Source organism: Chenopodium quinoa, unplaced genomic scaffold, assembly GCF_001683475.1.
Source record: "Chenopodium quinoa cultivar QQ74 unplaced genomic scaffold, ASM168347v1, whole genome shotgun sequence".
In the NCBI taxonomy this organism is placed as follows: Eukaryota; Viridiplantae; Streptophyta; class Magnoliopsida; order Caryophyllales; family Amaranthaceae; genus Chenopodium; species Chenopodium quinoa.
Window position 1 is genome coordinate 599,825 of NW_018742244.1, and position 14,395 is coordinate 614,219.

At 35.0% G+C, this 14,395-nt stretch overlaps 1 protein-coding gene and 1 pseudogene across 1 annotated transcript; both read right to left on the minus strand.

The window, feature by feature from the left end:
• Positions 1-2,552: 2,552 nt before the first annotated feature.
• Positions 2,553-8,709, minus strand: LOC110738491 (protein DETOXIFICATION 45, chloroplastic-like). Its single transcript, XM_021918905.1, has 15 exons — positions 8,331-8,709; positions 6,972-7,381; positions 6,118-6,260; positions 5,853-5,981; positions 5,619-5,758; positions 5,325-5,460; positions 5,037-5,133; positions 4,840-4,940; positions 4,477-4,640; positions 4,027-4,098; positions 3,788-3,904; positions 3,601-3,696; positions 3,411-3,532; positions 3,078-3,135; positions 2,553-2,866 (listed from the first exon to the last, which is right to left on the minus strand). Exons 2-15 carry the CDS (start codon positions 7,337-7,339, stop codon positions 2,855-2,857), a joined length of 1,755 nt encoding a protein of 584 aa, XP_021774597.1. The 5' UTR covers positions 7,340-7,381; positions 8,331-8,709; the 3' UTR covers positions 2,553-2,854.
• Positions 8,710-9,218: 509 nt separating this feature from the next.
• LOC110738514 lies at positions 9,219-14,358 on the minus strand (annotated as a pseudogene).
• Between the last annotated feature and the right edge of the window lie 37 nt (positions 14,359-14,395).

Genomic DNA, 14,395 nt, shown 5'->3' on the forward strand with positions numbered 1-14,395 from the left:
TTAATTCAAGCCTATGACGAAGATTTATGACAACAAATAATGATCATATATGGTTCCAAACGGAATTATATGACTCCGAGATGTATCCCAAAGAATTTCAAGACTTTTCTGAAACGTGCCGCGAAACCTCCAAAATTTCTCAAAAACGTGGATATTAGCCTTTAATTTTTGAATTTTTTGACTTTTTTTTCGTCCGGAAACAAAAATTGTTGAAATGTTTACCATGGTCCGTAATACACTCCGAGAGTCCAATTGGGTGTGTGGAACCATCCAATTTGCTTTTAAACGGCCAATTTACCGGTTTACAACTTGCACCGATTTATCGTTTTACAACGACCAATTTAATTAACTTGCACCGAACCCGACTTGAATTGAAATTGATCCAAACCCTTGTTAACCCGTCAAAACCCGAATTTAACCCGACTTGTTAATAATTTGACCTGATTTCAACCCGACCCGTTCCTAACCTGGCCCGAATTTAACCTAACCTGTTAGAAACCCGACCCGAAATCAATCCGACTTGTTATTGACCTGACCCAAATTCAACCCGACTTGTTATTGACCCGACCCGAATTTTACCAGACCTATTACTTACCCGACCCAAAAATTCAACATAATCTGTTACTAACCGACTCGAAATTAACACGATTTTTTATTGACCCGACCTAAATTCAACCCAAATTGTTCCTGACTTGGTTTCAAATCACCTTAAATGCAATTTAGACCACCTTATTATTGATGATCAAAGCATTGTGTCTAGGGAGACGAAGTCGGTCCATGCCAGCAAAAGATAGGAGTATCATCCTCACATTTAAGAGTTAAATATAGTATATATTTGTTGTATGGTCAAAGAAGTTAATTATTTTCCTAAATATAGACTATACTTCCGTATTACATTGTCATATATATTATAGTTAAAGGAAATAATTAGCTTGATAAAAATGATAATTATTTATTTATAATTAGTTGAACCCGAACATGACCTGTCTTGGAAAATACCCGACCTGATTATAACCTACAAATTATTGGCTTGAACATAACCCAACTTGAATCCGAGAATGACCCGACTTGGAAATAACCCAACCTGATTATAACCCGCAAATTATTGACTTGAATCGAACTTGACTTGAACTCGAAAATGACCCGACTTGAAAGTGACCCGACCTAATTATAATCCGAAAATTATTGCCTTGAACCAAACCCGACTCAAACCTGAGAATGACCCGACCTGATTCTAACCTGTAGATTATTGACTTGAACCGAACCCGACTCGAACCCGAGAATTACCTTAACCCGTGAAAACTTGAATTAAACCCGACCTATTGTTCACCCGACCCAAATGTAACCCGACCTGTTATTAACCCGACCCAAACCTCGATAAGAGGTATGACCGGACGTGACCCGACCCAAGTATGACCCACCCCTAACCCGACCCGCATAGTTTATGAAATTAATCGAATTGACCTTACCCGAGTTGAACCGACCCACTTATACCCGACCTAAACCCGACCCGTTTAGCTGAATGGACGGCTGTATTAATTGTAATTAACATTCATTTTTACAAGTGTGTTGGACTTCTAAATATGCAATTACCAATTATGTGTAAAACATGTGAATTGGTAGGCTAGGTGGCTTTTAGGAGTGTTGCAGCTCAAGTTGCATGATGCATTTAGTCCCTGTTTTGCATTTTAACTATTGTGTGTTTAATTGTCGTATTCTTAATCTCAATTATAATTGCCGTTCTAAGAACCCTATTGCAAGTATGGATTAATCTATATGAAAGATCAATTTTACGCGGTATTATTATCAATCTTATCAAAATATGAAAGATCATCCTAAAATCACATGGACATCAAATTCAACCAAATACTCCGCACTTTCAAAAATAACCCTAACCAACCACAAGTACTTGTGTAAGATAACGACCCAATGTAGTACAATACGCGGAGCACTTAATTAAACAATTAGTTACTCCGACTTGATTAATTCTTAATCCCACAAAAACATAAAAACAAAATTCAAACTGTAGAAGAAAAACAATGGTGTACAGTCAAGCTGAACCAAGTTTTTTTTTAAAAAAAAATGCTCAAATAAGATCAATTATATTACCAACTGACAAAATTTAAAATACAAAGTAAATGACAATTAGTGGACTAGGATATGTATACATGTATTAGAATAGATATCAAGATATGCAAATGTCTTCCTCCTTTGTCTGTTAGTTTAGTGGAACTTTTTTTATCAATATTAAGTGGGAAAACATAGGCTAATCAAAATCACAACATATAATGCTATTCCAAAGATAATTTATACAAGTATCATCATTCCATAACTTGAGCTAAAAAGGAACACTTAGCTTTTGAAAAAAAAAAAAAAACAACAACAACAACAACAATGGCCCATAATTGACCCAAATTTTTAAGCACAATGTAGTACTGAATCTTAAAAATAGGCATTATGCAAGAAAAGAGCTTGACGCATAACTGAATGACTTACAAATGCCATTATGCTCGCTGTCAAGCTTACCGAAAACAAAGGATAACAGGCGCAGGGAAAAAAAACGCATAGATTAGACATTTGTAGATGTCTGGAGCAACAATCTACTGAGAACATGAAACTAACTAATCCTTTCTGAATGTAACAAAAATTCAAGTTTGTTATTACAGTGTAGCACATTATCAAAACTTTGCACTGCTATAATTGCCTGTAAGTTTACTAATTTGTAATGCCTTTTATCTATCCACGTACTAAAACCAATTTACGGAAAGGACTGTACAGTAATTACCTAAGGAAAATTTTGAAGAGTCGAATGTTTGTATCACTCGGGTCATTTTTGCCAACTGTTTCAGTCAAGTTAATTAATGCCCTGAAATAATGCAGGCAACAATTAGGTAAATTGGTATCTAAATACGGATTAATGGGAAGTAATAAGAGTTGCTGTCAAAATTACAGCAATACACAACACACCTAATATTGTTTATCAAAAAAGCAGAAAACACGGCTACCAACTTGGGCCCGTGTGAGCAAAATTAAGACTATAAGATCAAAAGATAATATGACAGTGATCAACCACGTACCGGAATTTGCTGCGAGTTTCTGTGCAAGAACCACCATGGACCATTCCTTGAGAGTATTCTGGGGATTTGTAGCAAAAACAATATTATCAAAACATAGAAATAACATCAACATATACAAACATAGAGATTGAGACCAGGCATCTGCCATGAAAGATGAGCTTGCTAAAACTGAAGCAAGAATTGATAAAATATTGTATTTGTGTCTATATACAAGCTTAACAAACTGATATTGTTAATCAATCATTTTTGCAGATTATGGTAACCAAAGCTCTCAAACTTAAGGTCATCAGAGATCACTTCAGATCATGAGAAAGCAATTCATAATAAACGTACCTTAAGTATCCGGCAGCCATGCGCAAGCCCATGAAGAGGGTCAATCCAAGCCAGACACCAGGAAGTTTCATCACTGAGGGAGCATAGAGAAGGACAGACGACGAAATTGCCCCTACCAACATCTAAAATTCAGAAATGTAAGTAGACTAAGAGACAAATGCTTCTAAACCAAAAAGTCCTATCACCTTACCATGGAATAAGCAGCATATGAGAAGTCTGACGCTCCATAATGCAGACCATCAAAGATAAAAGCTAAAGAGTTGAGTGGCTGGCTTGCACTGACAAACTGTTGAAAATTGGCCGATTATGAGAGGCTACATTGCTGCTACCTATTATTTAGGCAAATAAACTCGGGTAATATGAAAATTGGTGCTTACCCAAGTGCCAGATTTTACAATCTGTAGTACTGCAGGATCCTTTGTGAACAAATTCGCTAAAGAACCAAAAGAAGATCCCAAAATTACAGCTAAAGCACCACCAGTAACTATCCCAATCTGGAAGGAGTTAGAACAAGCGCGGAAGCACCATTAATGGTAACATCCACATGACAAATATACAGACATGAGAATTAGATGTCAAACATGCAATATAAAAAAAGTAAAAGATGAAATTCTACCTTCAAAATAAAATTAGTTAGCTCTTTCACCGTATCGTAGTCACCGCTTGACAAGGAAGTAGCAACCAAGGCCTGAAATGAAAAGTGATGTGAGTGAACTCGATCTTACAGCATAAATGCTAATAGTTAACAAACTGTTTAAAGATCATATATTAATTGTTTTAAATCCATTTGAATCACTCCAACCATCCAAAAGGCGACATTCCTTTCTAATGTCCCATCCTTATTACATATTACTATTTACTGCATATTCATCGATGCAGATTTCCATATTTGGCTAAATACCCCACACGGTAGTCACATTTTCAATATTTGTGAGTCATCATATATAAACACTTTAGGATGGAGGTAGAACATCTTTTTCTTTTCTCTAAGTCAAAGTAGATGATTAATGAGCATATAGCCTGGACATGGAACCTCCCAGATGGATGAAGCTATTAAAGCCCATACCTGACCAGATGCCGCTAATGCATCAGTTAAAAGAGAGACAGCCAGCCACACTTGCATACAGATTTGATGAGCAGCCATTGCAAGAGGACCTTGACGAGCAGCCATTGAGGTCCCAATCGTCATAGTTATCAGAACAGCTAGAGTTCTTCCAATAAGAAATCCACCTGTAAAAAAAGATAATGTAAGGGAGCAGACAATACTCCAAGCATGCAACACTTAAAACTTTAAAAGTAGCATGGCCAACTAAGCAGACTAATTTGAGAAGTTTGTAATGGTGGTTATTGAATAAAAGGTTATTACAAATTAAGAACTAGACAACGAATCATAAATAGTAATAAAATATGAAATTTTTCTGACACTCACCAGACTTTAAATAGACCCCAAACTTCAGGTCTCCAAATTTTGGAGGTAATAATACTACTCTCTTGCTAAGATACCAAATCATCAAGAAGCTACCAATGTATCTGGAGCACAAAAAAACAGCATGATCACCAATTTTTATTTTTATATTTGTTTTTTTAAAAAAAGGGACTAACAGACTTCAGGAATAATATACATACTGAGACACAACAGTGGCAGTGGCTGCTCCAGTGACACCCATCTGAAAATAATTTATAAAAAGTGGGAACAGAAAAACAGCTGCAAGATTAGCGACACCTGCATAAGGATCACCAAAAATTCAACACACACATAAGAAGTCAAAAGAGGAAAGTAGGAAAAAAAATAAATTTAAAAGAGTAAAAAGAATAAAATTAGGAGATAAGAATGACACCAATTAAAAACAAAAAAAGCAACCAGGGGATAAAACAATAAGAATACATAAGCAATACTGAAGTTTGAAAACATGCCTAAGCAGTATACAGGGGTTTTTGTGTCCTTAAAGCCCCTTAGGACACCCTGAAGAGCCAAAGAAAGTACAACTGCGGGGGCACCAAGAGCTCTAAGTGACAAAAATCTTTCTGCTTGTAGTCGCATGGGGGAAACCTGCAGGGAGATTGCAACAGAACAATAAATTATGCCAGTAAGCAATACTTCTGCAGTTTAGTGCCAAGGATATACCAGATAATGGCCAGCAAAGATAACAAAGGGCTCATACGTTATATTTGTAAGTTTAAACCAAACCACAAGTATCTAAAACTTACTGGTGAGACACCCATTAAACTGAGGAATGATCCACTTCCAAAAAGTAAAGCTAGAGCCTCAATGATGCCAATGCTTAAAGCAAGGAATAATGCTGTAGAAACTGATGATAACTGCTTTCTTTCAAATTCTTCATGACCATCTAGTAGGTGCAAACATAATACATCATAATCAAGCATTACAAAACAATTCAATAGCTACAATAATGATCAGAATGACTATTCAGAATACTATACCTAAAGAAGACTTTGCTATATCTTCGGCTACAAATGAAGTTGCAACACTAAGAAGTGGTATGTTGAATAGCTTTGAAATGATGTTAAAGATCGACATAGAAACACCAGCAGATGCAAGTTCTACAGGACCTGCACACATAATGCTCTACTAATTTAGATCACAATTCACCACGAATATTAAGTTTTACTCCGTAATATAAAGTTGAAAATTATTAAACTCACAAAAAGAACATAGATAATTCAACATGAGAAATTGGATATTAACCTAAACTGCCAATATAAGCTGTCTCCATCAGCTGCGCCAAAGGATCAATGGCCTGGCTAGCTAATGCCGGCAAAGAAAGCATTATAAGCTCTCGTTTCACATTCGGTGGAGGCAATTGTTTAGAGGGCTGAATTAAAGGCTCACTGCAAAGTCATTAAATAACCCAGCAGTCAAACCAACATATAAAAAGAAATATACTACATACTTTGTATGATTTTATTGTACTTTTTCCTAGAAAAATGCACTGGAATCAGGAAGATTGAATTCAACAACAGTTTCTAAATAATCATAATCGTAAAGAAGTGGTTTTATAACACATAAAATTTATTAGATGCAGGGCTCAAATAGTGGTAATGTGGTATTAACAACAAATACATAGAAAAAAGAACTAATTGCACTTATAATACTCTTGAGACGAAAGGAATTATCCCAGGGGGTTTATACACCAAAAAACTTAAAACAGAAGAATTATTCGAAAGCATGAAATGTTTCAGCAGCTAATAATGGTAATTAAAACATGTAATGGAATCATGAAGATTAAAGCAAGGGTTGACTTTTGACAGCCATATAGACCTTACATTGCTGAACAGAAAAAATTGCTAAAGCAAGGGTTTTGAGAGCCATAAAAAGAACCAAACATATATCAACATGACAAGCCTTACAAGGTTTTGATAAACAAAATATCTATAATAGAACAGTGAGATAGCATAGATAAAAAGAAACAGAGGTATATAAAAGGAAATTGGTTTTTTTTTTACATAGGTCTACATAGAATAAAAAGTCATGCCGTTAAATATATACACACACACTGACGTAAATCAATCAAAAATTCGAAGCTTAATAATATTTCAAACCTTAAACCATTAACACCATCATAATTTTCCAAAGTAATCGCTTCTGCAGCACTCTCCACTAAATCATGAGGCTCCTCCTCCACATCAAAAGGCTCAACACTGCAATCTGAACCCAACAGACTATATGTCACATTCTGAAAAGGCTTTCTACGACGAATAATAGTTTCCTGAGACAGCTTTCTTCTGTCAGCAGACATATAGCAGAGTCCGGACACATCTTCAGGACTCTTTCGATTAGCCAATGAAACTGAAGTACGAAATCCACATGATCGGCCCATAGAACTTGACCCGGCTGCCTTGCTCCATCTTCTCCTAGTGCTAGAAAATGCTGTTGAGATTTTACCACCACAAAGTTGTGCAGCTGTCATCCTTGAAGCTGTTTATAATCAATCTTCTCAACCCATATAATTCTACACAATTCATTAAATAAAAATCAAAATCAATATAATGTACAGAAATTTGTGCACCTACACCATTATGTGTTTCGAAAAACTCTTGATACATCTTTTCACAAATCACTGAAGAAGGAAGATCACTACTCATATCAAGCAATGCCCACTTGAAGCATATAGCTAACTACAATGTAATTATAGTGTTAAACAACACGGGCATGATATCGAATTCAAGTCCAAATTCGAAACTCGTTAGCATCTACATTAGTAGTTTTAGTACATTACTAACACTAGCTGTGGCATTAATGTATAGCTACACCCCATGTATGGACCACCTAAGGACATAATTTTGCCTTACTGCCACTTGCAAAAACAACACACAAACAAAAACCCACATTTACAAGAAACCCCCACCCACAAATATATTTAAATTGAATAATGATGATAGCAGAATTAAGGAATCAATGAAACAATCCAAATTAAGAAAAAGGACATAAATATACCCCAAGATAAGAAAAAACAAGATGAATTGAACAAGTGAAACTCCGTAATTAGTAAAAATTAAGGGTTAATCAGTATTATTATCATAATAAAAATTAAAATTCAGCCTTAATCATAATTAATCAGTGCAAAACAGTTTTAATCAGTTAAAAATTAAGTAGAGTAAACATTAAACATCAACAAATTACAACGAAAATTATGAAAGACGAAATAGAAGAGGAAAAATAATGCATACGAACTAAATCAAACAAAAGCAACAAATTACGTTCTTTAATCTTTACAAGAAATTAAATTGCTTTCAAATTCCTGCACCTAGAATGGCAAATTCTCATAACAATAACATTGATGAAAGAGATACAGTAATACCCATCAACGAAAATATTACGAGCAAAATTCTCCGAGCATAAAAATTAAAAATTGAAGGAAAAAGAAGCAGTAAAATAAACAAACAGAGAGAGAAAAATACTTGGGTTGGAATTTTTAGGGTGGATGAGAGTGAAGAATGAAGAAATTGCAGGGGAAGCGGTTATTTTCGCTTAAAGATTGAATTTTTATTTTTTTACTCGATTTGTGTTCCAGCAACACGTAGGCGGTAGGAGTTCTTTTCGATGGGCTGCTTGTGGGTCTGTATTTTGATGTCCTTGTTCTCAAAATAGCATGGCTGCACGGTCCACGGGGTATGGGCGTATTAGAGGTGTTAATTTGGATGTCTGGGTGAAGTCGAATTCGGTCGAGTTAAATTTCAGACTTGAGTCATGTTAAATAATTGTGTTCATGTGAAACGAAATTTAAATTGGTTTTTTTTAGGTTGGGTCAAGTTTTAAGTTTTGACACCAATCGATATAGCAGTATAGGTTTGGAATCGGAAATCAAAGTACTCAATAGGATGGTACTGTGTGTCAAGCTTGAAAACTTGACAATTTTGGGTGCGTTCTATCTGAACTTATTTTAGTTATAAATTGAACTTGTGTAACTCTGATTAACCCTTATCTAAACTTATTTTTCTTGAAGTAAGTGAAAATAAGGTGAACAGATTAGGGTCTTAGCTCTAACTACACCTTTAGTTTCTAAACTTGATATCATACATCTTGTAATTTGAGGAATGAGTTTGAATTGAAATTAGCAACTTATCAAACACAAGATACGTGTTTTGCCCATTCCATATTCATATGCCTTAAGCCTAATTTTATTTGATGTCTAAATGTATGGTACAGTATGAGTTATGCACATCTGTATGGGTTTCTAAATTTGATACTTGATAAAACAAGCAGTGTTATACGTAGTATATAGAGTAATTTTACACCAAGTCACAGCAGAAGTTGACTACCGTCATAGTTAAACTAAATAATCGTAATTAAGAAAACAATTGGATTCCAAAGCATTATTATTGATTCAGATATTAATGCCAGACAATTCATCAACTACAACACTTACAAATTACATCCAATTTCTTCAACCAACACCCCATTACCCTCAAACAAACCAAAAACAAAAAGGAAGGAAAAAAATTTACCAAGTAAACAAAAACAAAATCTAACTTCTAATGTACTAAGCCACACAAAATACTCCCCAAGTATAAACGAATCACAGAAATGTCTGCAGCATGATCATCTGAAGACTGAGCAAAACAATAGCCAAACTCCAACCTCTCAAACGAGATCCGTTGCTGTCCTCACTTGATCCCGGGGCTGCATTACAACGTTGAGGCAAAGACAGAGCTAAACATCAGCAACTTTATCAAGTACAAAATCACTGCAAATATACATTAAGCTATACAATATTTGTATTATTAAGGCCTGAAGTATAGCAGGTTGAATTGATTAAATCAGTTTATATACGCTCCTTAATTCAATAATCAAAGAAATTGGTTGTTTTCCATCAAGAGCGCGTATGAATGTGTATGATAAAATCGTACAGAAATTTGAAGATTACCAGGACAAGTGTTTTCAACAGCAAGGGTAGTGAGAACGGTTTGTTTGTTGTAACCAGCATAGGCACAAGTTGTACGGCTGCAGCTTGAAGTAGTCGAGTTACTAAGTAAAAAATTCGAATCAGGACACTTCATAGCAGGACATGTAGGCCAATTCACTGCTTTAAGTCCTGATGGTTGACAATTCAGCCTAAAACAAGCCATACAAGCATCATAGAAAATGTAAGTACACAGCTAGATTAGTTGAAGTTTATGCAAGCAGGGTAAATAGTTGATTAAATTGAACCAATATGATACAATGAATGAACTTACGTGTAGTTATTTGTCTTGTCACAGCTGCACCTTACACAGTTGTTGGCAGTAAAAACGTAAGTGCCATTGGCGACTAGCAACGAGGAATCAGAGGAGCTGTTGTTTATACTTGAGCTGCAAGCTGCATCAGATATTTTTATTAAAAAAAGTAAACTGATCAAGGAGCTGAGGAAAATATGAAGCAAAAAGAATGCAACATATGAAGCCCTCTTTGATCAAAATGTTGGTACTACATATATAATTTGAGTATTGAGATTTTGGAGGATTGTAATGAAAGGTTGTGAAAATGACACTAGAATTACGGAGAGTATAACTTTAACAAACCATTTTCTATTCAGAACATTTCATTGCTTTATTCAATTAGAAACTTAGCGTGTGAACTAAAGTACATAAGTTATTAATACTCCGATCACTTAGAATAACAAGTTCTCGCTTGCTTAGTGCTTTAGCTCTATCAAATTTGATCAAATTGTATAATCATAAATTATTATTAATGAAAGTTCACATGATCACATCCACTTTCACAGTCATATATGCACGTACATAAACTTGAGTGCTAGGCATTAGGGTACGACTGTACGAGTACATCTTATCATCTAGTCAGCTAGAGATGTCCCAAAAAAACAGTTTTCATTTTGGCAGTTTCAACAATATGGCATTATAAATGCTGCAATAATATTTCCTATAATCCACTATTTGATTTATGTTCTATACTCGTTCTCTTTATATTTTTCCAAACATTATTTTTCTTGTGAAAATATACTACTCTCTCGGCCTCTCAATCTTATTTACATGTTATGGAGTACAATTCTATCCACCTAAAAGGCGAAAACAACGCCTCTCTTATATCTTACATGGTGCAATCTAGGGGTGAGCATAACAGGGTACCCTGTAAAAACTCCAGGAACCAGAACCGGAACCGGAACTTGCTTCAACAGGTTCCTCAAAATGAGAACCGGAACCTGTTGAACAGGTTCCTAGAAATTGAGAACCGGAACTAGAACTTGTAGGTTCCGGTTCCGATTCAGGGTACCCTGTATTATAATATACTCACTAACTTTTTCGCGGAATTTTTAATAATAAACTGGTTGGTCACTAATTTATAATGTTTGCAACTTGCAAATAAGACAAACTAATAGTAGTTGTCTAACAAATTTAATATATATATTTTTATAATTGTAATTTTGATATTTATTATTTAAAAATTGAGTAAGAATTAGTGTATAATTTGAAATTAAGTGATACTTTTATCAGGTACAGGGTACCCTACAGGTTCCGATTCCAAAAAATTGAGAACCGGAACCTATTACAACAGGTTCTCCAGTTTGCTACTCGGAACCGGAACCTCTTATACAGGTTCTGGTTCCGGAACCTGCGGTTCCTAACAGGTTCCGATTCCGATTCCGATTCAGGGTACCCTGATTTTTTGCTCACCCCTAGTGCAATCAATTACTTATAATAAAATGCATGAACTTCATAAGTTTGAAAGAGTCATTAGCCGCAGCACACAAGTGTGAAACCATGGGAACAAGAGAAAGTAAACTGTGGGCCCATTGCCCATGTAAAGCTAAAGATAAGTGGGTTGAATAATAGTGGGCCTATACCCCAACTTGCCCACTAATTTTCTGAACATTATACTATAGCCCGTCAGTAAAAATTCAAACATACTCTCATTATACACCCTCCTATTATATAGATAATTGAAATTTTCAAACATTACACATCCACCTATATATGTAGTAACAGACAAAAACTACTACAAGTAGTAATTTTTTAATTAGGGTTACTCCTTATTACTTAATTAATGTTGTTTAACTTATTATAGATACATTGAAATTTTCTAACATTAGATATCCACCTATGTTAACAGACAATTTTAGTAGTTTTTTTTTTATTACTTTGTAAATAATGCCGTTGTTAAACCTTGGAGTAATTAAATAAATATAATTCAAATGTAAGTATAATTGTTTATTACGGCCCAATTTTGTTGTTTTATGGTAGAATTAATTCGAAATTAGGCAGAACTCAATACCAAAGCACGTGCACATGCAAAATGCAAGCCGTGGGTAGACATAGCAGCCTTTTTCTGACTACAAAATCCAATTTCGGAACTATTTCTTTACTTTGTCACTTCTTCTCGTATTCGAATCTATCCCTTTGCTATGTTTTAGATTAAACAGTCCTTAAACACCAACTTAAAATACATAATTACCAATGTTTTATTTTTTATTTTTTTTTTTCTATTTCCTGTTTTTCTTGTGTTATGTGTCAATACACTTATATATTAAAATACATCCCGCCTTCTATTATACACCTGAATGTATTAGATAAACATAATGTATGTAAGTAGTGTTTATATGACTGAGAACTTTTATATGTACCCAAGTGTACAAAAAGGAAGCCAAACCCAGACCATAACATAAATTTTGCACATTTGATGATATTAATTATTGGTTGATTAGAAAATTAAAATGAAACTAAAATATCAATTGAGTAGTCTGTTTTGAATTTAATTATCACGTTACTAAGTCAAATTACATTATTAATAGACGAATTTAATAAAATCGAGAGAGAAGAGAAAAAGAACCTTTAATAGGGACATCAAGGACTTGACCAGCAATGAGACTCTTAGGATCAGAAATACTGTTCACTTTCATCAAACTTTCCGAAGTCATCCCAAACTCGGCCGCAATTTGACTGACACTACTATCAGGAGCCACCACGTGTGCATAATGAACCACCTCCTGACCCTCCACGTCATCACAGCTACACGGAAGTGGGATCCACAACTTCTGACCAATAATAATGAGATTAGGATCCTTAATCCCATTAGCAGTCACAATTTGAGGGTAATCAACGAGTCCGGAAAACACTTGACAACAGTGTATTTAGGAACACGGTTAGAGATCCCTGTCCCGTTGCGACAATGGCAAGGGAAAGGGATTTTGATGGTTGAGTTCGCAGTCACTGTATGACTTGGAGGAGTGTTTGAAGGGAGGTTGTTGACTCCAGGATAGAACGGAGTGTTTTGACTTGGAAGAGTGATTGGATGTGACCGATGGTGGTTGTGTTCGGGGAGATGTAGCCGGCTAGTGCACGACAAGTGGACTTTGTCGTGCACTTGAACACCGGTGGCGGTGCTTGCGCAGAGATGATTGGTGGTGAGAGGAGGAGGAGGAGGAAGGAGAGTGGGATGAGGAGGATAGTCATTGTTGTTGTTATTGTAGGTGGGAGTGTTGGTTTTGTGTTTTTTGTTATAAAGAGGGAGAAAGAATGAAAGATAGGAGGTTTCAAGTTGGAACTTTGATTAAAAGGTGGGATGAATTTAATGTGGTTTTTGGGTTTGTTTGTCTAGTTGGTTGAAGGGCGAAAGAAAAGAGTGGACTTTGACTAATCATGTTGTTTAAGTCTATGATAGTGATAAAATAGTGTTTTGGTGGGTATTAGAGTATATTACACCTTGTTCTAATAATAGCATCCCTTATCAGAGTTATCACATGTCTACATATACACTAGCCTAATATTTGAATTTTCTTATTTATCACTGCTTAAGTTTGGGATACATTCAAAGCCATATATATATATGTTCAAACACAAATTCTTATACATAGGTTGGCCACGCGTATAGACTATAATATTGAGTTGGTCACACTGTCTGGCCTGTCAATATGGGATTACTTCGTTAGTGTTATATTATAGGGGTTATTTTGTCTAGATTATAGGAGTTACTCACTTAGTGTTATAAAAATTACTTTATTTTTTTATAAACGGGCTATATTTATAGCCAGCCATACACAAGACGTGCTAGACTGCTGGTACTCCAATAATTATACTGAAAAAATAAATAAATATTGTAAATATAGCTAAAATAATGTAAGTATACAACTATTGATATTGAACTATGGAGTAATATATTTTATGCTACTCCATATAACACTCTATAAATCTTAATTTAGCTCCCCGTTTTTGATGCCTTGATGGCCATAGTTATTCACAATCATTTTAGAAGAAAGCTTACACAATTACACATAAATCGGTGTAATTAATATTATGCTATTCACAATCATTCGTTTTCTTAGTTTCTTATAGAAGTTGCATATAACATTTTCCGTTTTTCCTTACATAAAAACAAGGACAAAGACAGTCACGAGGGCACAAAAATTGGAAGGTTGAAAGAAGAGTCGAACTTCTTTTTGAAAACAAGTTGGGTCATTGACAAATTCCATTATACTACCTCCATTACATATTAGTTGCAACTTTGGAATATTTTATGTCTCACAAATAATACC